General features: G+C 40.7%; 1 protein-coding gene across 2 annotated transcripts; it reads right to left on the minus strand.

The window, feature by feature from the left end:
- Nucleotides 1–310: 310 nt before the first annotated feature.
- On the minus strand, nt 311–25,660 carry gpam (glycerol-3-phosphate acyltransferase, mitochondrial). 2 transcript variants are annotated; one of them, XM_072667019.1, is made up of 21 exons: nt 25,535–25,660; nt 19,693–19,813; nt 18,847–18,966; nt 17,811–17,884; nt 17,116–17,229; nt 16,234–16,365; nt 15,997–16,096; nt 14,922–15,058; nt 14,488–14,587; nt 13,622–13,834; nt 13,111–13,224; nt 12,916–13,001; nt 12,469–12,584; nt 11,690–11,760; nt 11,288–11,552; nt 10,782–10,933; nt 7,993–8,070; nt 6,414–6,545; nt 4,786–4,975; nt 3,510–3,568; nt 311–3,424 (listed from the first exon to the last, which is right to left on the minus strand). In XM_072667019.1, exons 2-21 carry the CDS (start codon nt 19,777–19,779, stop codon nt 3,308–3,310), a joined length of 2,457 nt encoding a protein of 818 aa, XP_072523120.1. In that variant the 5' UTR covers nt 19,780–19,813; nt 25,535–25,660; the 3' UTR covers nt 311–3,307. The 2 variants fall into 2 exon arrangements, with proteins under 2 accessions (XP_072523120.1, XP_072523121.1); XM_072667020.1 differs by lacking the exon at nt 25,535–25,660 and adding an exon at nt 22,618–22,871.
- Between the last annotated feature and the right edge of the window lie 952 nt (nt 25,661–26,612).

A 26,612-nucleotide genomic window follows, 5' to 3' on the forward strand; every position in this document is an offset into this window, starting at 1 on the left:
TGTTACCACCAAGTAGTTTTTTTGGTGTTTTTTGTTTTGTAGGTCTACCTTTTGTAGGTTTACCTTGAAACAGCCCACATTCACACAACATGTATGTTGCGACTGTGTTTGAGAAGTTACATGAGCAACTCATGAGATACATGAGATATTTATCTTAGGTGAAATGCTTCAAATAAGAATCTCATTTAAAGCTTAGTAGTTTTTTTTTTTAAAACCATATTGAATTTGTTGCACTATTGTACAAAACACAAGCATCTCAAACATGCATACAATAAAAAAACAAACAAACAAAAAAACAGATCTACCATCATTTGTTAAACTATGATTAATTTATTTTACAAACAAAAAAGTTTACCAGTGCTTGAAAACATTGTTTTACAGACATGGGAAAATATGATGACAGTAAGCAATTAGAGCTGGTGAGAGTCTGTTTAGCTTGTTACCTTAGGACCAAAATAACACGGCAATGTGCGGAAAGTCCAGGGGGAACACAGCAGTATTCCGCGGTCAAAATTTCCTGATTAATAACGGTTGTGAAGAACATGCTTGTCTAAAAGTGGTCTTGTGACATGTCTCATGTTTCTAGAGCAGTAGGAGTTTGAAGGAAGAATTACACGAGAGTCATAGTTAAGAAGTGTCCTTCTTAAAAAGCACAGGAAACGCCAACACTGTCTTTAACGTGACCCACATAGCGTGGGTGGAGGATGGGGTGGGAAAGGCATGTGATTTCTTCAACATTTGTGCTTATTCAGCTACTCATCCTCTCGGCTTTCTTTCCTCCCCTGGTTTAACAAAGGGTTTTTGGAGAGGGATGGCTTTTGGCTACTGCTGTGCCAAGTCCAAGTGAAATTACCTTATTATAAAGAAAACACATGATCATCAACCACCAAAAAATATAGATATTAAATTGCCTAAGAAAATTATTTTGCTTCACAGTCATTTCAGAACCAGCTTCAGCAAACGTCCACAGACTAACGTACCCCAGAGTTTCTTCACAGCAGTGTATTCTAAACAAGTCTAAAGACTAAGAGCAACAAGCATGCACTGCACTCGCCGCACCTCAACATTACATTCTATTACAACAGACACATCCAGAGCAGTCATGGATTTGGGGGGGGGGGGTCTTGCAAGGACTACCCCAGAAAAGCTACAAGTTCACAGATTAAAAATGTAAAACCACAAGGTGTTTTATGATACTTCCCCAATTATCATGTAACATCCAAAAATACTCCAAACACCTTCTTTCAAATCATTCTACACCTGTTTCTGTACTAGCGGCAAGAGTCACAGGGACTACACCACAGGAAAAAAATAGTGCACTATTCAAGAAGCAACATCTGAGTTTGCATCTCTATAAACATCACAGAAGTTGAAAAACTTTTCATAAGCATCCTTAAAAAACAACAAAACCAACAAAAAACATGACTCATTCAACTGCTTTTACCAGCATCCTACTTTCATTATGTGGTGGTGTGATGGTCCATAGTCCATGTCACAGTAAACAAAAACAAACTACACAAGACAACAAATCTCGACATGGAGCAAGCAGCAAAAACTATTTGATCTGTTTTAGCATTTCCATACACTACAAGCTCCACACTGTAATAAATACAGAATATTATTATTTTTATAATTATTAAATTTTTTAGGAAAAGTCTGATGCTAAATAGCTGGTGTAGGACATGCATTTAGATGTGAGCGTAATTAGATTGTTCATTCCTTTCGTACCTTGATCAACTGCCTATTCAGAATGTTTGTTTTGTTTGTTTTTTTTATATTGTGTGGCGGGGGTAAAAAACAGAAACACTAACATACATATCGTACACAGGTGCACACTGTGTGCAGTGAATTGCCCATTGAGAGCTTCTGGACTGAGGCAAAAACAGAACAACATGAAAAGTAAATGCACAGAAACAAGGCCAAACTCTTATGAGACATGGCCGCATTTTAACCCTTTAAAATATTTTTGTGTGGACAGAATAAACCTGGATAGCGGTACATTGAAGGGACGTGTTGCAGATGAAACAATATTGTACTTGTATCCCTAAAAGAAAAGCTTTTAGATCTTTAAACTGCATGCATTTTCACTGTTGTAGCGGCATGCAGTCACACTCTGTGCATGAGGTATGCATAATTACATGGGGGATGCACAATGATCATACGAATTACAATGATATCGACACATTGTTCCAAAAAATAAAAACACACCAAGCGTTGGGCCATAGTCTAGATCTGATCAGTGAAATGTATTGTACTCAGGAAGGGCAGAATCTTGGGCTACACTGTGTTGCTGTTAATTTTACCACCCATATACATGTATTTCTTTAAAATGCAGATCCAGATGATTCTAGTCCCAATTTGTACTTTTTATTAATGTATTGGCATGACTGATATGTACATGGAAAACACTGGACATCAGCAATAGTCTGGAATTCTATTACCGCTGAATCCTTAAATTCCACAATACATGCCATTATCTTAACAGGACTACAGTGTTACTTAAAAACTAGAAAGGGAGATTCACTAAAGGTCAATTAGAACTGTTACATAGAGGACATCTTTTTTCCCCATTCAGCAAACATGCATGAATTAGTCAGCCATGACCTTTTCTCCTACATCACCTTTACTGTAAGTCTGAATTCCTAGGAAGTTATGGTAAAATAGGTTATTTCCACAAAAAAGGAAATGCAGAATGTGCCTAATTTCATTGTGTCCTTTTTCAATTCTGAAACTTAGACAGAACAAGTTCATGAGTCACAATTTTACATCGGCATTAAACACAGCTTATTGAATGTTTAAATACTTCTTTACATCTAATACATTTACATGACAATCTATGAAAGGTTTAAGATACATTATTTCTACACACATTCTGTCCAACAGTACTAGTGAATTAAATGCCCTTAAAAGTGATAACCTACACCAGCTGTCTTCTGTACATTAGACTGGCTTAAACTAAAGGCAACCTGTATGCATAAAGGGTGACATTCACATACTCATCCGAGCTTTAACGGAAACCAAGCAGATTGGCTCAGAGAGGCTATGAGAGTGTAGCCAATAAACAGGGAACTTTTGCAAAAGAAGTTGGAATGAGTACGCTTGCTGTATATCCGCACTCATGGCGTGGGCGTTTGGGAAAGCATTTGAAGAAGGGCAAGGCGGGCTCAGTCCAGACCTAGTTGTTTTGCTGAAGGCACTTCTGGGTAAAGCTTTCCATAAAGTAGCACCTTTGACTGTTGGGAGTAGCCAGAAGAGGAGAAGCCCTTAAGCAAGACATAGGGGTTAGTATGATGGCCCTACCGCGGGCTCACAGCAGACTGAAGCCCAAGATGTAATGCAGGAGCTTGTTCCTGTTGGCCTGAGGTTGAAACGTAGAACTCAGCTCTAAACGACACACACCATCTTCTGAGCGCTCCTTCAGCACCTGTAATTCACAAACCAACACTGAGTTACACTGCTGTAAATTGTACTGAGCAAACCTTTAATATGAAGCTTAGAAGTCATCTCACCCCCAGCTCTTTAAAAGTCTTCACTGTATTTTTCACGAGGTAGTGTGTAGCACTTTCTCCTGAAATACCAAAACATAAGTTAGTAAGAATTATTAAAGAACATGAAACTGTACTTTCTCCAATTTCAGCCATCCTCTTTGTTGTCCAGCCATCTGTCAGCAGTGTTGTGTACACTTAATGTAACTGTCCATGCACCCTTTATCAGTGGTCCACAGACTATTCTACCACTTAATTCATATGGTCGGTAGTGGTCCCTTTTCATTAAAGCAACATTATGTAGCATTTTAACTTACAATTACAGCTTCAAAATAATTGTGATGCTCCACTGACCTGTAAGAGGAAGAATAGTATCTATTGTTGCTACTCTGGGCTCAGTACGGTACAAACTGCACTGTGTAACTGGCAAAGCGGGCAGGAAAACCTTTGCCAGAACTAAAGTAACGCTGCGAAACTGGAATCAAATTTGTGTAAAAGATAAGTGTAATATTACTCTACTGTGACAGCCCACATACTTCCTTCACCTCAGATGTCATTTCTGTATCTCTCTTGTGAAATGCATGTAAAAAGCGTGTCCTTTAGCAGTGGTTCAAAGCTCAAATTCCACTTCCCAACTGCAGGGAGAGCCCAGGAGCAAGAAATGCCTATTCCTGCATAAAGCTGCTTTAATGGACAGGGATTGAAGGGGCTGACAAAAGGCCCAGCAACAGATGAGCTACAATCAGTAACTGCAAACCAATGAAATGCATTTGTATGATAGAATGTAAGTGTACCTAATAGGTGCAACTATGGTGGGCAATATGATATTTTATTGTATGGTGATAGATTTTATAAGAATATTGAGGATATGTCAGTGCATAGAGAACACTGAGTAACTGCACATTTTATTACAAACAGTGTAATTAGTCTGGTTTAACTGGATGAAGTGCAGCGCATTAAAAGTGTTAAAAGTAACTTCCTTTTTTCAGTTTGAAACTCAAAGAACTTTAAATTCAAGAACTACATGTTCCTCAAGTTTTAACATACTTTTAACAGTGCAAGTATGGGAGTCAGTGTGGATAGGTACTTGCATCGTAGTTTTTACGAATCTGTCACCACTGATGCATGTTGTCTGTGATCATGTGTAAAAATGTCTTTAAATAACAGGCAAGTATCATTACCATCATGTGGCCCCCAATAGGTGCAAGTCCTTGTACGTCCATTGATGTAGAACTCATTTGTAACATGTCAAACATGAATTCAAACACTTAAACGGAACAAAACACTGGTGGAGACTAACCGTAGGCTGCAACTCCTTTCTCTGTGCGTGTGAGCAGATATTTAAACAGCCTCTGAGTGTACTCTCTCTCTGACATGGGTGAAAGCAGGCTGTGCACAAAGATAGCTGCCCCGCTGTAGGCCTCCAGCACTGGGCTGATCACTCTCTGAAGAAATGTGAAGAACTCTTGGTGCTCAGATGATGAGCTCACCTAAAACAAGTTTAACAAATTCTTTTTAGCATGTTTTTAAATAAATAACATTTAAACAGAAATAAATAAATACTTATTATATTTATTATATTTATCTTGTCATTCTTCTTCACATAAACGGTCTACAGTTTTTGACAACTGACAAAAGTACTGCCTTGGGAGTAATGCCATGCCCCAGTCTAATGTAAGAAAAGGACACTACATGTCCAAATGTTTGTGGACAGCCCTTCTAATCAATGCATTCAGCTACTTTCAGTTGCACCTATTGCTGACACAGATGTGCAAATGTCTAATCTTGTCTACCCCAGCAGATATGTACTGCCAATAGAATAGGCCTCTTTGGAGCAGATGGTGCCATACCTAATGCTAGGTGTAGGCTAGAGAAACATGGGCCTCTAGAATGATGGTGCTCCATCCAATACTTCTAGGATGAAGGGTTGGGGGTTAGATGGGGTGGTGATAATGCAACACTCTGACCTCACTAACACACTTGTTGCGGAATGGAATCAAATCCTCACAGCAATGCACCAAAATCTAGTAGAAAGCCTTCCCTCAACAGGGGAAGACAGTTAATCCAGCTGAAGCAGGATAAACTCTTAATACCTTTTGATTTCAGAAGCAACAATGAATGAGCAATAAATGAGTGCCCCAATTCTTTTGTCCATATGTTGTAACTGTTTAATGGCAACATGTCCATAGCAGATACTTACTAAAACTTAAATTAATGAAGCCTTTGATGAGGTGTGTTTAACGGAACACTAGCTCCCTAACTTTAATTCATTAACATTACAGTTGTATGTAAAAGCTAAGGCAGGGACACGTTACATGTAATGTGCATGTTAATTACTGTTGTGGATTTATTTAAAAACACTGTGGTGGTGAACAAAATAAACAAAAAATATATAAGTAAAGATTATGCCATGTTTTGTAAGATATAGCTGGTGTATATATTACAATATTAAACTGTTATATTTAAGTAAGGAAAAAGTAGATCAATAAAACCAATGACATGTCATTTGAACACTGGTGTCAACCTTTTTCAAATCACTAAAGGCTGAGTTCAAGCACTGTCAGAAGCTACGGAAAGAAACAAAAACTCTCCTTTCAGTTTGTGTAGAAGAAAACCCCCCAAAACATGAGGAGAGACAAGTAATGGAAAAATACTCAAGATGGATTAAGTTAGAGGCTGGTCATAGTTAGGGGGTTTCCTGACAAACTGCAACCCACTCCTAGAGCAGTAGTATCTAAAAGGCTATAGAGATGTCAAAAATGTTGAACAGCAGCAGGCCTCTGAAAGAACCAAAAGTCAAACAGTTCTTTTTAAATGAGGCCACCAGGCACTACAATACAAAAAGCATGTTCAAAAAGTTTTCATATATCTTTAATTTCTTAAATAAACCATGCATGTGTGCACGCACACAAGCCAGTTGTTAAGTACCTTCAGATAGCGGTCCCTTTGTTCCTCTCCAAAGTCACTGTCTTCATCCTCCTCGTCGCTCCTCCAGGACAGAGGCTCTGGGAATTTTTTAGGCCACGGCTCCTCTGAAGGGCTCAGCTCCTCCTGGTCCTCCTGAACAAAACAGCATACAACTGGATGTGAGGAACTGTTCATATTTAGACACTTTCTCACTGTGTTCTTGTTCTGGTTTGGGGGCACAACATATCAGATAAGATACAAATTAATCTGGTAACAGTTTTCCATTTGTCCAGGTTACAAACCCACAAATGTTGTTAGGGCCTGTTATTACAAAACTTGTCAGAGCAAGAATGCTGATTTGGAATGAGAATGCTGTCAGTAAATAAAATAAATGTATTAGGCCAGGTTCACAAAACATTTGAGAGAAACAGTTCATAAGATGTTTAAAAGTGTATCATTCTTAGATTGTTGTTAGAGTAGTTTGAGATCATTCTGATATTTCTGGTATTTCACAGCTTGTGTGTAATGTAAAAACATTTTTAATTTTCCAATATTCAGATAAACAAGTACTTTGGAGAACAACAACAAACTAACTGTTCAAACCTTTCAGTAAAATAGTGCAAAATTTTCATTTTGTAGAAACTGACAGTACTGTAAGAACAAACTCCACTTTTAATCCTGTTGAATAAGACATGAAGACATTCTGTAATTCAGCTATTTGAACAGATGAGTTTAGAGGCTTACTTATTGAACTCCTACACTCTAAGATAAGTGTGAGGATATCGGAAGGTTAAGGACAATAGCAATTTAAGCAAAATCTGAAAATTCTTAATCTTCTTAGCTTAACTTTTTCTGAAGAAATAAAGCTCATACAAGATGAATTCTGCCCTAGTACTCCTGTTCTGGGAAGTTCTGGAAACACTATCATAGAACATGCCCTCCACCTGGTGGCTATTTGCAGCATGAGCAATAAATTCATCTCTTAAATTTCTTTGTGGCTTTACTTTTAAAGGTAGATACATAACAGTAACAGTGACAGTCAACATAACAGTCTACAAATTAAGTATGAAAAAAAAATGCTAATTATTAAAATGATTATGAATAATTATTAATTAGAAAACATTACCAGTAGCAGCCCTGGCTGTAAAAGAACCTGTAACATTTTTGTATTAAGGGGTCTCTGCAGACCACAATGCCTTAGTTTTGTTTTCCTAAACAGGATTCATTCACTGCTTTTTTGCATGGAGATTATGGGCATGCAGAAGAATCATCATAGTTGTTAACACTGATTTATTTTTTTTTATACACTGCAAAGTGAAAACCTCTTGTCTTTCATGTTGAGAATGTTGTAAAGATATTGTAAAAGATTAGAATTAGAAAGAAGTTTTTTCACTTGTCTTAGCCATTGAACTGAATGTCACTTGTTTTAAGCAATAGTTCCACACAAAAATATGCCCAGAAATATCAGAATGATCTCTCTTTTTACTCGTACAACACTTTAAGAACGCTAAATAAGATATAATTAATACGATAAAATTTAAGACATTTTCACTTCCTAGGAGATGCAATGAAAAAGGGACACATAGCAAAGAGTACTCACTTCAGCCACAATCAGTACACCATACTCGATCAACCTGGTCACAGCATCTTGGAAGACCTGGTAGACTGTCTGACATGGCTGTAAACAGAACAGATTGGGGGGGGGGGGTCACATTAGCCACAGCATTCTATGTATAAAACAGCTGAATTATTTAATTTCCAAATAAAATACAGCACTAGACTGAAGTCCACTGACCAGCTGATCAATAAAGTTCATTTATCTTTTAGCTGCCAGGAAAAAGTCCAACAGAGAACACTACATTTAATGACCGACAAGTTCTCCAAATATTTGGACCTTCAAGTTTGTTTGAAAAGCACCCAAGGTAGTTCCTTGTGAAGCTGCTTGTGAGAATGCCAAGAGTGTCTGTAAAGGATGGCTCTTTATGTAGAACTTTTTTTACTGCACAATTCCCTCAATGTTTATTTGTTTCATATTTTTTAATGTCTTTACAACTACACTGCTCAAAAAAATAAAGGGAACACTTTAACACATCCTATATCTGAATGAATGAAATTCTCATTGAATACTTTGTTCTGTACAAAGTTGAGTGTGCGGACAACAAAATCACACAAAAATCATCAATGGAAATCAAATTTATTAACCAATGGAGGCCTGGATTTGGAGTAACACAAAATTAAAGTGGAAAAACACACTACAGGCATGTAATGTCCAAGTCAAAATGAGGCTCAGTATTGTGTGTGGCCTCCACGTGCCTGTATGACCTCCCTACAACGCCTGGGCATGCTCCTGATGAGGTGGCGGATGGTCTCCTGAGGGATCTCCTCCCAGACCTGGACTAAAGCATCCGCCAACTCCTGGACAGCCTGTGGTGCAACGTGACGTTAGTGGATGGAGCGAGACATGATGTCCCAGATGTGCTTAATCGGACTCAGGTCTGGGGAACGGACGGGCCAGTCCATAGCTTCAATGCCTTCATGTTGCAGGAACTGCTGACACACTCCAGCCACATGAGGTCTAGCATTGTCCTGCATTAGGAGGAACCCAGGGCCAACCGCACCAGCATATGGTCCCACAAGGGGTCTGTGGATCTCATCTCTGTACCTAATGGCAGTCAGGCAACCTCTGGCGAGCACATGGAGGGCTGTGCGGCCCTCCAAAGAAATGCCACCCCACACCATTACTGACCCACTGCCAAACCGGTCATGCTGAAAGATATTGCGGGCAGCAGATCACTCTCCACGGCGTCTCCAGACTCTGTCACGTCTGTCACATGTGCTCAGTGTGAACCTGCTTTCATCTGTAAAGAGCACAGGGAGCCAGTGGCGAATTTGCCAATCCGGGTGTTCTCTGGCAAATGCCAAGCGTCCTGCACGGTGTTGGGCTGTGAGCACAACCCCCATTTGTGGACGTCGGGCCCTCATACCATTCTTATGGAGTCGGTTTCTAACCGTTTGTGCCGACATTTGTGACCTGCTGGAGGTCATTTTGCAGGGCTCTGGCAGGGCTCCTCCTGTTCCTCCATGCACAAAGGCGGAGGTAACGGTCCTGCTGCTGGGTTGTTGCCCTCCTACGGCCTCCTCCATGTCTCCTGGTGTACTGGCCTGTCTCCTGGTAGCACCTCCAGCCTCTGGACACTACGCTGACAGACACAGCAAAACGTCTTGCCACAGCTCACATTCATGTGCCATCCTGGATGAGCTGCGCTACCTGAGCCACTTGTGTGGGTTGTAGAATCCGTCTCATGCTACCACGAGTGTGAAAGCACCACCAACATTCAAAAGTGATCAAAACATCAGCCAGAAAGTATAGCTACTGAGAAGTGGTCTGTGGTCCCCACCTGCAGAACCACTCCTTTATTGAGTGTGTCTTGCTAATTGCCAATAATTTCCACCTGTTGTCTATTCCATTTGCACAACATGTAAAATTGATTGTCAATCAGTGTTGCTTCATAAGTGGACAGTTTGATTTCACAGAAGTCTGATTTACTTGGAATTATATTGTGTTGTTTAAGTGTTCCCTTTATTTTTTTGAGCAGTGTATAATACAGTGATAAGAAATCCATTCTCTGTGGTGGTTCTGTGAGGTCCTGCCCACTGAAGAACAGAGTGAAAAGAGGCTGTCGAAGTATGCAGAGTAACAGATGAACTACAGGCTGTAATTATAGAACTAATAAGTAATGTGGACTGATCTAACGGACAGTGAGCATTAAAATAAGGAGGTGGTGGAAATCAATGCATGTAGAAAACAATACAAATAAGGAAGCCTTTTCAAACAAGTACTGTATACTAGCCATTGTGCTATTGTAATACACAACTCTCTCTAGTGTCTGGGACTTTTTCTTTTGTCTCTGTACTCGTATGGTTTGTTAAGGCCTGGACTAACACCATACAGGGCCTTGGGGCTATTGTGATCCCAATGCCTCCTCCATTGTATCACCAAATGTATTCAGGCTATCCGGGTATTATACTGTCACATAACAAACACACACAAAGCTGCATATTTAGTACCCATTGACATTAAACCAAGCGGTTTAATAAACAAAGGACAGAGGCTTTACTCTGCACAATACTCTGATATCCAGGTTAATACTTAAGGGTAATCAACTGAAGGATAAAAATAAATGGACAATAAAGTATTCGATTATTTAGCCACCAAACCTATTCAGTTCTGAGTCTGATTAAACATGGATACACTTTTTGGCCCAAATAAGCTGCATCAAATATTATGGAGGGCACAGTATATGCAGTGTCTACGTGTGTGTGTGTGTGTGTGTGTGTGTGTGTGTGTGTGTGTGTGTGTGTGTATATAAAGAGTGAAATGTCTCTTACCATGGTGACGAGCACTTCGTTGGAGAGAAAGTGAGAAAGGCCTGCTGCTCTGCGGATGAGTCTCTCCTGGCTGAGCAGAGTGGAGGCAGAACTGAGTTCACCATCACATACCTCTGCAGCCTGCTCCCTCAGCATGGCCAGGGTGCTACATGCTAATACACACACACACACACACACACACACACACACAATACCATTACTCAATCTGCCTCACACAATGTCCATGTCTACAAGGGCTACAAGGACAGTATACATTACTGCTAGGCCTTTGGATTGGTTATAGCATGACTTAATTGGTACATCTACATGTTCAGTTTGAACTGGATATGCTTTTTGCAATTGTTAAAAAAAACAAAAAAAAAAACAGACACCAGCCCTCCAGTGCCAGAATAAAACTGCAGTCAGTCAAATACATCATTGCTCATATCCCTCATCCCTACACAGAGAATAAGAGATTGTCAGACAGAGTCTGTGTCATGATTGACTACAAACATACATCAACATACCTATGATGGCGTCAGCGATGAAAACATGGAAAAGACCATTGCTGTAGAAATTGAGCTCAAAGAGTGCAGGTACGGTGTTGCTGGGAGCGATGATGAACTCTGTGTTTTTGTTAGTACTGGTCACGTTCACACAGTTGCCCAGTAGATTGAGCGCATGCATCACTACGTCCTCGGAATTCCCTGAGAAGCCCAGATCAAAGTCCCGCGACAGGATCTCCTCCTTCATATTGAAGAAGTCTTCCACAAGCTTGGATAGCAATACTCCCTGTAAGGCAAAGGAATCAACATAAATGAAATTGTACTACAACCATGCATTATGATTACGGGTATTACTATTATGGGTTATATACAGAATTACATAAAGAGGATGTGGATTAGACAATTAAACAACTAAGCGCTCACCTGTCTGTGTCTGTACAGTAGGAGGCATGCAACAATATGCGTAGACATGATCGCTGAGGACTTGCTGGCGGCTGGGGTAAGACAAAACAGAAGGTTAAGGCTTTTAAAAAAAGTAGGCAGTTTATTTGAACACATTTGTGTGTTCAGTAATAGTTAACATGACAGGTTTTTAACATGACCGGTGTGTCCTCCAGTTTAGGAGGCCTTTTGTTTAGCTCTAAAGACAAAATCTGTCAATGTTCTAAATGCCATTTTTTGGGAGCATTTTTATGCACTTGACACATCTATAACAAAAGAGACCCAACCCCTATTATTATTCAGGGAATGCCAGGATGTAACAGGAATTCTTTACTATTCTAAACAACCAATAAATGCCCAAAGACATCCCCTCAGTGTCAGGATATGTGGCAAGAGCAGAGAAACCAGATTCACGTCAAGTTTGTCAAGTCAAGTATATTAAACATTTACAAGCAAGCTGCAATTCCACTCCTCCCCATATCCCCTGACCTGCCGCCCTTAAAAAAGCAACACCAACAGAGCGTTGCATTCAAACACAGCACCACGCGATTGGCTGAAAACAACACGCCACCAGAGTGAGGACTGTGTAACCGATGGTAACCTGCAAAGGCTGTCAGTCATTCTGCCAGGCTGATTCAGAAACAAAACCCCCCGTTTCTGTTTGCTGTAGAGGGAGAAGGAGGCTGTGAAAGAGACTGGACGTGCAGGCTGGAAGGAGAGTTAGCTGTAAAGAAAGCAGTGAGGTTTTAGAGTGCACTTACTAAAGAGAACATGCTTGGCGAGGTTTGAGATGACCTGCCTCCTCCAGGGCTCGTCGGACAGATCTCTGGAGTCTGGGTGTTCCCCCTCTTCTCCGTTAAACAGTGCCTGATCTGGCCTATTGCATGAAAAACACAGCTCACCATTAGGTCAGTGTATAAACAAGCAAAATATTGAAGAGAAGTACAGTATCAGTCAAATGTTTAGATTCACCTGCACCTGCAATACCTAAATATTTTATAATAATTTATTGAATTTATGCAAATTATGGATTTAAAAAAATCATTTGTTTCTATGATGCATTATACACTCATTCTCTTAAGCAGCTTCATGTAAAACCACCTGGAATGGTTTTCCAACTGACTTGAAGTGTTTTGCTGGCTGCCAAAGAGAACTTGAAAGGGGATCTAAACTTTTGACAGGTACTGTAAATGTATTGAAGAGTGCACCGTGCTGCGATGATTGTGGGAACAAGAATCTGCTCCAGAGTGAGAGGAGCTGGGAGCTGCCGACTGCGCTGTGTGTCGAGGTATTCCTGTAGCAGAATGAGAGAAGGGACTGTTAGATCCCAGTGGGAACATTTTAGCAGCCTGGCAGATCTGTGGATCACTCCTGCACTGAATTATAGTAGAAAAGCTCTTAACCTTGAGGGAGAAAGGCTGAGTGAAGTCCACTCGCACACAGCCATAATTCTTCCGGAGCATCCTAAACACACCACAGGCAACTCCCCACAGGCTCTCATTCTTCTTAGGCTTACCCTAGAGAAAGCAGACAAAAGTACTATTCAATTGTACAGCACAACTGCTTCATTTGTCAAGTGTTTTGAGGACCTAAAATCACCACAATCCTCAAAGGTTTAGGAATATAAAGGGTTCTTTGTGACCTGATACTTACATGTAACACAGGTTAAAGAACATTAAATACCATTTAAAACGCTTCATAGTTTGTATTATATAACATATATGAGGCAAACTACATAGACATGGGTGTCTATCAGGCTTTCATTCTTACTAGAATTCAAAAGATATAGAATTTCATATTTCCACCATTCAAATTGTCAAGTGATCACTTCTAATGAACCAAGACTTCTGCAGTGACCGGACCTGACAGGCTAATTGCCTCAGTTCATCCACTATTATATTCTAGGACTCCTACCAGCTGCTCGCTGTTGTAATTGCCCTCGATGATGCGGTCATAGGAGATGCCTACAGGGACAATGAGCACATCTGGAATGTTGCCTGCACACAGTGTGTCCACCACGATGGAGAGCATGCCCGCCCGTGCTGGAGATGGTTTCCCACTGCGCGAACGTGTGCCCTCTAAATACACCTCCAAAAACTGCTGTTGTCGCAACAACTCCTCTGTGTACTGGGAGAGAAAGGAGAAGCAGCAAGCAGAGCATGAGCACAGTTAATAAAGCTAATTAACCTATTTCAAATCAACTGACAATTGAAGAAAATGCAGTTAAAACAAGAAGGAAACACTATCATGAATTTCAACTAGAAATCCAATAAAACTTTTTTTATTTAAACTCAATTTAAGTGTGAGTAGTCATAATTTCTCAACATTCAATCAGTTTCCCTCCCTCTGTGTATCTTAATTGTAAACTACTGTGTATATGTTTGTATATGATAGTATCACAAGATCCTTATAGCTCACACACACACACACACACACACACACACACACACACACACACACACACACACACACACACACACACACACACACACACGATGGTGCCAGGCACCGAAAGCTCCTATTTCAACCCGAGAACACAAACAATAAACACCAAAAGAAAAAAAGAGCTGGACACCTGGCCACTCCACCCTTCTGTGGGCGATTCTTACAATGAGATTTCATTGAGGCGCACAGATTTTAACATTCCTCCACCCACAGTACTACACAGACAAAGTGTGAATTGTGCACTCTTACCAGCAGCTTTCTGAAACTACATCAACCCACTTAATTACTTTGTGACTAAAATCACAGTAGCAAATTTAAATTCACTGTTTATTTACCGCATGTAACAGCGATCTGTACAGGACATCTTTCTTTCCATCTCTTGTCTCGTCCAGCTTACGGCGAATGAAGAAGCCTCCCAGTTTACGGATCAGCGTGCTGAAGGACAACAATTAGCAGTACACACTATAAACACAGAGACAAACCAAGATACTGATGCATGCATAGTATCTATGCAAAAAGCCTTGTATCTCCAGTGTTGTCGTTTTTCACTTTTTGACAGTGTGATTCTGGCAGCTGTTACCGTAATTGTATACTTTTATAAATCACATTTAATGATAAATGGACCAATAGAATTGCTCCAAAATCTTTTTATATAGACTTTATATTGAATGTTAAAGGTTGTTTTGTTTTTTTTGGCTTCTTCTCTACGGATACAAGATTTTTGTGAACAAGCAACACTATATTATTTGAATTACGTTCATTCACTCACCTGAAGATGGGGATGTTGAGATTGTTGCCAGCAGCAATGTGCGGGGCTTTGATGTTGTGACAGAAGAGGATGAAGGTGATGAGAAGGTAGTCGATGTGAGACTTATGTACAGGGAGGAACACTAGTGGAGCGTTGTGCTGAAACAAAGCAAAAAAATCAAAACATGCTCAACTGCACAAACTGGATCACAGATACAGAGATGTGTACTTTGTGTGAAAGCACAGCAAGTGGGAGGGCTTATTAGTCTGAAACAGACAGGAATATTTGTCAGGTTTGGTCACCACTCAAACATTTGTCCCACTGCACATTTTAAGATGGTGTTTTCATTCTTGTTTCATTCTTAAATATAAATGTATTTTTATACTTTATAGGGTTTTTTTAACATGATTTTTAATCTAGGCTGCTGAAGCCACTCAGGTTAAATATTCGTGAGAATATTGTTAAATAAATGTTCGGTATGGCACTTAAAAGAACTAAATGATGAATCAATGAAAGCAAACTTTAATTTTTCCCATCCCTGGGATGATAATATTTAATTTGTTTGTGCATTTGCAGGTTGAAGGTTTTTTTTTTTTTGCCAGACCAATCAATCCATGGCATTCAAGACTTGTGGTGAAGACGCTAACTCTAGGCCCCGCCTCCCCCCCGCCTCCCTTTAGCCCATCAGGGGACCGCAAATGGAAATTATTAATCTCCAAAGATGCTTTGCATTAGAGTTAGCTAATTGGATGTTACTTGTTTCTGACAAAATAAATATAATAAACTAAACATCAATAAACACAGGCTAAAACAACACAAAGTGGGTTTTTTTTGTCAATAGGTTGATGCCACAATTACATTGTAACCATGTTTTAAAATTTTACACCCAATTAAAACTTCTAACTGTCTGTTAAATACCTAACCAGCTGTTCTGGAGTTAAACAGTCATTTTCAGAATGTAGTAAACTGTTAGATATATAAATATATAAATAGATATATATAAATAATATATAACATGTTTGCTCTTATTTCCATGGAAAAACCTTTACAAACATCAATGCTTTTTGAACAGTATCAGCCCATATGGAGATTTCACCTCAGTGGCAGCTTTCTTCAACATCTCCAGCTGTCCTTTGTGGATCTGTATGCTCCAGAAGAAGCCGTTGAACAGTTTCAACAACGTCCATCCTGTTAACCTATCGCAGGAAATACAATTAAAGTTAATGATCGTGATCTAATGCACCAGACAAAGGCTTTAAGAAGTTGTCCCAATAATCAGATTTCAATTCTAAACACACAAAAGCCTAAAATTTAGAGACTAAAGCACACAAACCTGATGAGGCTAGGGGAGATGTTGGCCACCATTTCCTGCAGAAAGTTTCTGGCCTTGCGTCTCACTTTACTGATCGCCTTTTGGTCTGCAACACTGGCCTCTGACGCCACCTCCGCTATAGCACTCTGCACTCTGTAAAAGGAACATAAACCACGTCACCCTCACTCACACAAATGAAAGACCTAATTAGCGATTTGACAAATTTATCACTGTGATGCTATTAACCATGTGAATAAAGTCCTTGAAGAGACTTGAAGAGACAGAGACAACAAAACCATCAACATAAGCTGTTTTCACGTAAGAACTGCAGAAAATGTCTGGAGAATCAGGTCCAGACATTCTCCAAAACTGCCCTTTCACACATGTAGCATACAACTCTCTGACACGCCCACTGTGACCTCAAAAATGACCTCCTCTATTTACACATGGGCTCACTCAGACATCCTAGACTTTGTACTAGGGAGGTGGCTAAATAAAGTCCAGGTAATGTCTGAATCAACTGTACAGGACATTTGCGCTCATATAAATGTCCAGTACAGTTTTGCTCTTCCAGGCAACATCTAAAGGGGTAAAGTGTTTGAGAGTAGCACAATTACATGAATCCATAAACACAACTGTATGATTAACTACAGAGGAAATGTCTAGTTTTACAGTGGAGAAGGTATCTTACAAAAGTACTTTATGTTTTTTAAAGGTTAGAAACTACTAAGTAGAAACTACTTTTCCACACTGTGTGGTACATTTCATAAATGCAGCCCAAATTGTGCCTATAGAGTATGGACTTATGCAAACATATGAGCAAGAACTGCATCAATTGACATATTTACACAGAGGTCATTTCTAAGACAATACTGCCCAACCCTACAGTCGATCAGTTCTTACTTGCTGTTGTTGAGAACATTGTCCACCACATTGCGTGCAAACATGTCCTTGTGGACATCCCTCTCCAGGACAAAGAGCACGTAACTGAGCCTCCGTGCCAGCCAGCCCCTGTGCCTGCAAGCAAACACAAATGCATGCATCAGTGACTGCACATCACAGTACATCAAAGAGTACCATATACCCAAATCATACATCGAGACACACGACAGGTGCGCGTATCCACAAGCCACACAGACCTAGAACCTTTAATTATAACATGTTTGCTGCTCATAATCAAGCCACTTGCTCCCACGTCTCAATAACCTCCAACACAGATCATCACAATTATCTATTCTTAACTCTTAGTATGAAAGGCAGAGAAAACCAGCTTAGACTGCCTCTAGTGTTGGTCACTGGATCTCGAACTTCCACTGACTATCCAGTCAACTATCCACTGACAAACAGCATTAATATTTAAGGCCATTGGTTTCCACTTCTTCATCTAACAGATTTCCACCTGACTCTCATGCATCTTCGTAAAGTGGGGCAAGGACCATCCTATTAAAGGTTACATTACATGTGTGCATATTTGTTGTGAAGGAGCTAGGGTAACATGAGCATGGTAGAGGGTTTAAGGAGTTCACTGTAGTGATGTGCCTGGGAGGGGCTCTTGGAAGGAGTATTACCAGTTCACAGTATTACAAGTCTGTGTTTACCTTGTGTGGGTTTCGTTGATGTAAATCACATTGCGGAGCCCTAATGAGGGGATGCTAGAATTAAATAGCCACTCCTGAAACAAAATTTATAAGACACAAAAGACATCATTAGTTGCTAGAAAGTCTGCCTCACAAGTTTAAGTGTCAATTAAGTAATATTTGTATGATAATAATAATAATAAACAACAATAATAATAATAACGATAACAATAGCAGTCTGGACATTTCCATCATTCCTATACTCTATATGGAAACAAAGCTGCTAAAACAGGCCGTTTTCACAAAACCAACTAATTTACATATCTCTAACGATTTCGTCTACAGAAGTTTAGCCTCACCTATTCAGACTGCAGTTCTTAGGAGTGTTTCAGCAATGATTTTTCAATGAAGCACAATACAAATGATCCAAACGGAAAAGCGCTTATTAATATCAAATTCATCCTAAATACTGGCACAGTAACAGCCAGTTTGATTCTATGCAATAAAGAGGAGTTCTAAAGTGGCTGTGTAAAAATTAATTTGAAATGGGAAATTAAAGCTGCACAATTTAGAACCTAAAGAATCTAAAGAACCTAGAATCTAAAAAAACACATGTAGAATATGGGACCTTTAGAAGAAGCAAAACACAACTTAACAGGCAAAATAACACAAGGTCCACTCTAAATGAAAAGTATTCTTGTAGTGTAGTGGTGTTGAAAAAAAGGGTCTTTTACTAGCCCTTCCCTGCGCTGTGCGTGGGGTTGCGTGGCTGGTTTATTTTGTCGCGTGACTGCTTAAAAACTTTTTCCTACAACAACAGTTCCTTGCATGCAGAGGTTACTGCCAGAACCTGTGTGAAAACGCTCCAAGAGCGCATGTCAGGTGTATATGCCATTCTTTCAACCTGTGCTTAGAAAGCAGAGCGGTCATTCATTTATATATTGCCAATGTTAATATACTCTGATACCATGTTTGGATATTGTGGTATTTTTGGGGGAGAAATAAATCAGACCCCCCTGGCTCTACGGATATCCAGTACATTGAGAAGGGAACTAACCTGACTCTGTGGTGTGCATGAGTGACAGCATCTCCCAACGAATGGACGTTTCCTGTTCAGTAGACCATCCTTCCACGTGCTGGTTACAGATCGTAGGACAGAAGGGCTGGAGCTTCGATCCTGATAGGACACCAACAAAAAGTGCCTCAGCATAAACAGTCTGAAAGTTCTCCATCAGCATCCAAAAAGTTCTGCATAGCCCATAACAAGGTTTTATGAAGTATCCAGCATACTCACCCTCTCATCCAATTCAGCCACTTCTACTTCCTCAAATAATTTAACAATGACCTTTCTAATGAGTCTCTCACAACTGCATCAATCCTCTTGACTCACAGGATGGGCTTCTAACCTTCCATGTCTTCATATACATAGACTTATTCTGTCCTGGTCCAATATATTACTCCTATCCTTCACAGATAATCTCCTAATGCCAACCCGGTACTGAGTGTGATATCAACATGGGACTTCACATTTCTACGTAGATAATTTTTCATGACCAGTAATAATAACTACATTTGAGGAGAAGATGGGGATATGCACCAAGACAATTATACCAACTTGCTTATTTGAACTTATTGGCAAAATGCCTAATGCAAGGCGGGGGCTAGAGGGGTACAAATCCCCCCAGCATTGAGCTGTGGAGCAGTGGAACAGTGTTATGTTGTTTCAGGCTAGCTTTAGCTCAGTAGTTAGCTTTTACTCTCCGACTGAACTTAGCTATGTTGTCCTTACCAAACATATTCTGAGGGAGCAACTTGGGGAAGGGTGATTATTAGGCAAACTATTCATTTACATTATGTGTCTAGTGCAGGGCTTTAATATCTGAATCCAACTTCGTCCACTTACCTGCTCTTCACAGGGATGCTTCAAACGGTCTGCACTGTTGGCCAGCAGAACACTGTCCTGGCCCCCCAGCACCAAGCTGACATCCATCCCCTCCACTTCACAGACCAGACACACTATAAACCTGAAAAATAAAACAAAAACACACTAAATGGAGTGTTACAGCTGCTCTAACTTCTGACAGTAGTCCCCGCTGTAGGTCATACATATGAGCTGGGTGATACAAGACCCGACCGAGCAGCAGTTCTTTCTGCCTCGCTTCCTGCTGGAGAAATATGCTGAAGATTGCAGAAGAGGGAAGACATGCTGTGCTTAATCAGCCCAATTCTATCAGCTTCACTGTCAATGGAAAACAAGAATTCACTACATTTCCTTCAAAAACTGGTGAGAGGTGACATTCACATCAGCTGTTCAGGTGCTTTAATGCAAGCTATAATGTATTTCCAAATGTTTGTGGACACCCCTCCTAATGAACACATTCAGCTACCTTTTAGTTGCACCCATTGCTGCCACAATATGTCACACACACACACACCTTGTCTAGTCCCTCCAGAGAAGTACTGCTAATAGAACAGGACTCTTTAGAACGGATAAACATTAAGTTTCTGGCACCAGGCCTAATGGCAGGTGTGGGCTAGAGGGATATAAAGCCCCCCAGCATTGAGCTGTGGAGCAGTGGAAGTGTGTTTTCTGGAATGATGGTGCTTCATCCAATATTCTTGGGATGAGTTGTAGATAAATGCAATCAAATACTGACAGCAATGCTCCAATTTCTCCAGAGTCTTCCCTGAACCAGAAAGACAGTCAACTAACAAAGGCAGGGTAAACTCTCTTTTAATACCCTTGGTTTTGGAAGAAACCATAAATGAGCAGGTGTCTCAATACTTTTATCCATATAGTGCATTTGTAGTAGGCTACTAAATACTAAAAGTTATTAAATGATAGCTAAAGAAGGTCAAAAATGATGATCACATCACACTGTTACAGAGCGACAGGAGCAAGAAGGCCTATGAGGAAACTTCACATGAATGTCATTTATTCAAAACTGTGATCATTTTCATGTGACTACTACCTAAATGTTTCTAGAAAAAACCCTATACAGTGTCATCAGAATGATATAAAGTTTACATCTAATAGAGTTGTCAACTCTTGCCCTCTCCATTGGGTCAAGAAAACACTGAGCCTGGCAGGGAGCATGACTGACTCGGAACGTGACCCTGGGTATAGAGAGCCTCACTACGGTCCAGCTCCAAATGATTTAGGCAGTACACGTGCGGTAAAGGTGATACGTCTCCTCTTACTTCTCTACCACTATCATAACGTCCTGGATGACCCTCAGCTACACTATCCTCTATGCTGATTCGCAAACCTATGGCTCAGAGTCTCCACTCTCTGGTGTCAGGTTACTGGGCTAAAACCTTTAGCCAACACCAGACCCCTCCAGGCCCTGAATAAACCAGCTGCCCCGTGAAAGGGGTGGGAAAGTGGGACCAAAGGGGACGATGGCAGAAACAGAGAGTACACTCGTGTCCGCTCAAAGGTGTATTTATAGAAGTCATGCGGGACAGAAAAGATTCAGCAAATCTATGCAGGACAGCGTGTACCTCTTTTGAAGCCAGGTGGAAAGCATGTTATCTTGTGGCTATTGACACCTGACTAGTCAATAGATGACAGTTTGAGTACAAACACAAGCACATGCACAACCCCTTTGCAGAAATTGCAAATATGGCATATTATGCACATATTGGAAAAACGTATTTAAATGTGCCAAAACTTTTGCAGACAACAGATTTATTGTTTTTCTTTTCTAAATAAACATATAAAACCAAAAAACGACCAAAGAATTATATAAAAATAAAGACGTATATGCAGACTTGACCTATAAGCACACAGCTCACTAGCACAAATACGGCAGTAAAAATGCTAAGGAATATTTCCAGTCATGTAAAATCTTTAAACTGCTTAGTTAATATTTACAAACACTGAGTATTTTTGCAATATACTTGGTCACAAAATATACTTTGCAATATACCGTAGCAACTAACTGGCCTCACAGCTGAAAAACTGTACACCAAGAGAGGGTGCTCACTAGGTACTACAATGATGGTGTGTTTTACTTTGCATATTCGCAATGAGCGGAAGCACAGAACGCAATAGCAAAAAGGATTCTTGGGCACTACTCTTACCCTTACATCTGCCAACCTCTGCAACATGATCACACTTAACCCAAGAGTGTTTGCCAAATGTCACACATGTGTATGCAAATACAACTTACAAGGCAACAGATGCACTGATGGATGGCAATTTTACAGAAGAAGAAAAATCTTTTTAACATTCAATGAAAGTCAATGTATAAAGATTTTATTCTAGATAATTTTTGACCATTTCTATTGGTCCATCCCTCATCAGTTTTTGACACAGTGTAAAGGACTGCTTGATTCAACAGTGAAAACGACAAAAATGGAGCACCACTTTAAACATGAAAACTGTTCAAGACCAACCTGTGTTGACATTTGTTGTTTTTTTTCAGTTAGAGGCTGAATTTCAGTTCCTACTTTCGAAACACATTCTGCATCAACATAAAGTTTTGTGACTTCTTTTAGCTTCTCTCTAAGGCTCCTCTTGTGCATTCTCCCCTAACAGGCAATCACCAAATCATCAGGGCAAAAAAGGTCTCAGAGAAGTACCACAGCCGTCCACAGTGAGAACAGGGACGTGTTACTAGTTCACAACACAACTCGGGCTTCACTAGCTGAGGAAGAGACTATGGAAGAGATTATGAGCCGTAATCTTCGGTCTTCATCACACAGCGAGTCATTCAGAGACGTAAGGAATACAGAACAGGAAGGGCTGAGCAGCCAAGGTTAGCAATGGGCTTGAATTTCCTGCTAAACACACACAATTAAACCAATGGCAAGTTATACTTACAGATATTTCCCATGAGTGAATTCTCGAGACAGATAACATCAGTACACAATTACTTAAAAAAATAAACCAAAACAAAAGGTAGTAATCTCATCCATCCGACAGCTCCTGGGTGACCGCAATGTAATTAAGACCAGTCTACTGCATATTCTAATTAGAGTGAAAGTAGGTCATAGAGGATGTAATAATCTCTTCCACGCGTAATCAACAACTCGGAGCAAGACACCGAGCAACTGCTGAGCGAGGCTGGAGAGAGGTGTGCATGTATCCACATCGCAACAGCTGAACCAATGAAGAGTTCAATGAACTCTTGGAGCGCGCCTACATTGTCTGATGTGTTTCTGCCAATCGGTGACCAGCACCCTGATGAGATGCACAGAGGGTGAGGGGGGGGGGGGCAAAAATGTTTTTTTGGAATCTGGCTGAGCGTCAAAGGCTGCGGAAAAGAACACTGAGAGGGATAGGCGGCATGATTAATGGTCTGCGCGTACTCGGACAGCAACTTTAATTAGGCTTACCACCAGCAGCACAAAACAGACCAGAGCTCTGGAGCTCTGGTGACATACAAACATCTTTCTGTCTCTACCTAGCTCACCTGAGACTAAGCTTCAGCCCTTGGGGGGAGCAGCAGGGTGTCTAAACATGGCTTGAGCATCATACATACTGCTCCCTCCTCTCCTAAGCAACCCACATAAACTAAGCCACCAACAGGAGAGATGTGCACCACTGAAATGGCCCAGCACTTTTTCCTACCACGTTGGGCTTTTACAGGATGGATCTTTACATCTACCTGCCAAAAAAAGCATGCAGTGTAAGCCCTTGTTTGTTGGCTGACAAACATAATCTACTGCTTTGCACAAATCCTCCAGAATAGTGGGCCAGTGGGCTAATCTGTCCAGCAGTCTGTTCACGTCAGGATGGGACTTCAGGGTTTAACAGGGTCTGACAAAGCCCTGCATTTATTATGAGACCCCTACTGTTAGTGATGGCTCCGATCTGACACAGGGCAGATACTAGCAGACAACGAGAACAAGAGAAACGAATGAAGTCAGGTTTATTAGGAAAGAACTGTTAGTAGTGCAACATAACATTAACTGAAATTAAATAGGTCACATGATCAGCCAAGTAGCTTAATGCTAACATCAACAATGGGAAGCTAACTGTGCCAAGCAGAATAACAATAACAACCATTTTTTAATGTTGTATACAATTGTTCTCATGTACTATTTGACTGGATTTTACCTGGTGTGTGACCTGAATTTTACTGGCGTTACCAGTGTATTTTCTTTCTACATTAAACTGAGCAAAATAAAATATGATTTTACAGAGGGATCTTGATTTTAGCTGTAAAATATCTACTTATTTATGTAACTGCTTTGGGGGGGCGGGGTGGGATTGTAAGGGCTTGTTTCTTGTAACTTTGTCTTTCATTGAAAATCTATAAATAAAATTATTTAAAAAAAAAATATATCTACTTATGCAAATACTAATGACACCATGCACTTACTATAGTAGATGGTTATGGTAAAAGATTTTGGACAGTCGGACAGGTTATGCCTACATTTCTTATTGGTCTCAAACTTTGCAGATGTCCTGTGGTAATGTTATATTCCTCATCTCCCCATTAAAACCATTTCCATTAAAGTAGCACTTCAGTGAATTTTCTCTTTTTTCTCATTTTAAAGCTTAGTAGCTTTTCAAGACAAAGTATTGGTTTGGTAACAGTTCTCGGTCTCTGTAGCACTAGCTAGATGCTCAAGGTTTCAGTATCGGTATCAGGAAATAAACACTCCTACTACTACACAGCCTTAAAAGTAGCTACCATGGTGGATGGTAGATAACTCTAGCTAGCTAATATTTAGAGACTTAAAATCGTTCCCGCAGTTTAATAAATCGTTCCCCCGTTTTAATAAGTCGTTCCCTCAGTGTACCTAAAGCATCCACTATACTGATTTATGAGGGAATGCTGTATTCAAACGAGGAAACGGTTTTACTTCGCTAGCAAGGTGAATTAGGCGCTCCGTATCCTTCAGCTGTAGCGGTGTGTCCAGTCCAGCAGACCGTGAACTGCAGGGTTAACGACCCTCGAAACGGTGGATGTTCGAGTTCAGCCTGCTAGCTAACCAACGGCAAATCAAACAGGGTTGAAATTGGTTACCGGCTGGACGATTCTACAAGATTTCAGGATGTTTTCTCTTTCAGGGTTTTCCGCGAAACTGAGATATACTGCAGGATAACCCGCTTCTTCATACAGACTCCTGACTCCTGACTCCTGCGTCCAGCTCTACTGCTGTCACCCAGTCATTAGCCCACCGCCGCTAGCGTTAGCCAGCTAGCAGTTCCAGCTCCACTGCACAGGGATGCTGGTATGATCTACCGACAGCCTGACAGAAGCTACCAGTGGAGGTAGTGAGCTAGCTAGAAGACACACTAGCTTATAGTGAGGAAGACATTTCTAATTATTTACGGTGTTAAAATAACTCCTCACCCAGACTATCTCCGTGAAATCCCCGTTTATTAGGATGCATCCCGGCTTTTGGTCAGTGTGTCAGAGGATGATGGTGTGCGTGTGTGTGTGTGTGTGTGTGTTCCCACACTGAAAGGTAGGAGCACATGGGAGTCCACACTTCACTGATCAACGTGAAGAGCAATCTCATAAGAAAACCTCAATGTTAGCTAGCTATAAAAGCAGAGTGCTGTACGACCACAGCGGCCGACACTAACCCACCCCGTCTTCATGGTGGTCCACTGATATGTCAGCTAGCTAGCTAAGTTAGCTAGCTAGCTCGTCAGGATGTGCTCACTGTTCTTTACTGGCTAAAGCCACTAGCCTGCCAACCCGTGTAGCTACAGCAAGCTAGTGTTAGCAAAAACGAGCTGTGAATGGATGGAGCCGGAGTGAGACAGATCTGTGTTTTACCGTTGAAGAGCCCTCCTGCTGCTATCATCTCCCTTCAAGTGGTCCGGGTTTCTGTCGTCTTCGTCCTTGAGGGAGCCAGTGCTACAGTTCACAGCTCTCCTGTGCTCGCTCGCTCGCTCGCTCTCTCCGGCTGTACCCACAGACAGGGTGACCTCGTGTCTGCAGTGTTCACAGGATCCACTAGAGGCCAGCATTTCATACGATGTTCATAGGAAGGCCCAACAGCATTGGGACACCTGCTCATTCATTGTTTCCTCCTCAGGGGTATTAAGACTTTACCCTGCTTTTGTGGGGTGACTTTCTCTACTGCCCAGAGAATGTTTCTACTACATTACATCATTATTCTGCTGTGAGGATTTGATTGCGTTCAACTACAAGAGCATTAGTGAGGTCAGGATGTTGGATGATCACCACCCCACCTCATCCCTAACTCCATCATTCAAGAGACTGCACTGCTCCACAGCTCAACCCCTCTGGCCCATGCCAGGCTGGCGTTAGGCATGGTGCCTATGGGTACCAAGTTTATCTGCTTCATTGGCAGTACTTCTTTACAAGGACTAGACAAGCTGTGTGTGCCTTGGCACATCTGTTACAGCAATGGCTGCAACTTAAAGTAGCGGAATGCATTAATTAGGGGGTGTCCACAAACATTTGGACATATAGTGTCTTGCGCTACTACGGCGTTTTCCTACGAAGACACTTAAGTATCACAGTAGACAAATATGTATAAAATAATGTTCAGACATAAACCAAGACAAACAGTTGGTTCCTCGATTTAATAATTTGTCCCCTCAGTCAAACTGAAGCGTCCCCTCTAAACTGAGGGAAGAGTTTATTAAATTGAGGAAACGATTTATTTAATTAAATTTATTTAATTCTTTATTTTTTAATCTAATGATTTTTCTACATTTACTCCTTAGGGGCTCTGTAGTCTTTCCCTTTTGATCCAACTACATAAATAGTGTGCTGAAGTAAAGGCAGAAATACTCCAGTAGTGAACTATTACTTTATTAAAGGTGGATATCACTGCTGTCCAATCAAAAACATGCATCTCCCTTTGTGTCCATGTTTGGTTTCC

The sequence above is a fragment of the Salminus brasiliensis genome, chromosome 22 (assembly GCF_030463535.1).
Source record: "Salminus brasiliensis chromosome 22, fSalBra1.hap2, whole genome shotgun sequence".
Taxonomy (NCBI): Eukaryota; Metazoa; Chordata; class Actinopteri; order Characiformes; family Bryconidae; genus Salminus; species Salminus brasiliensis.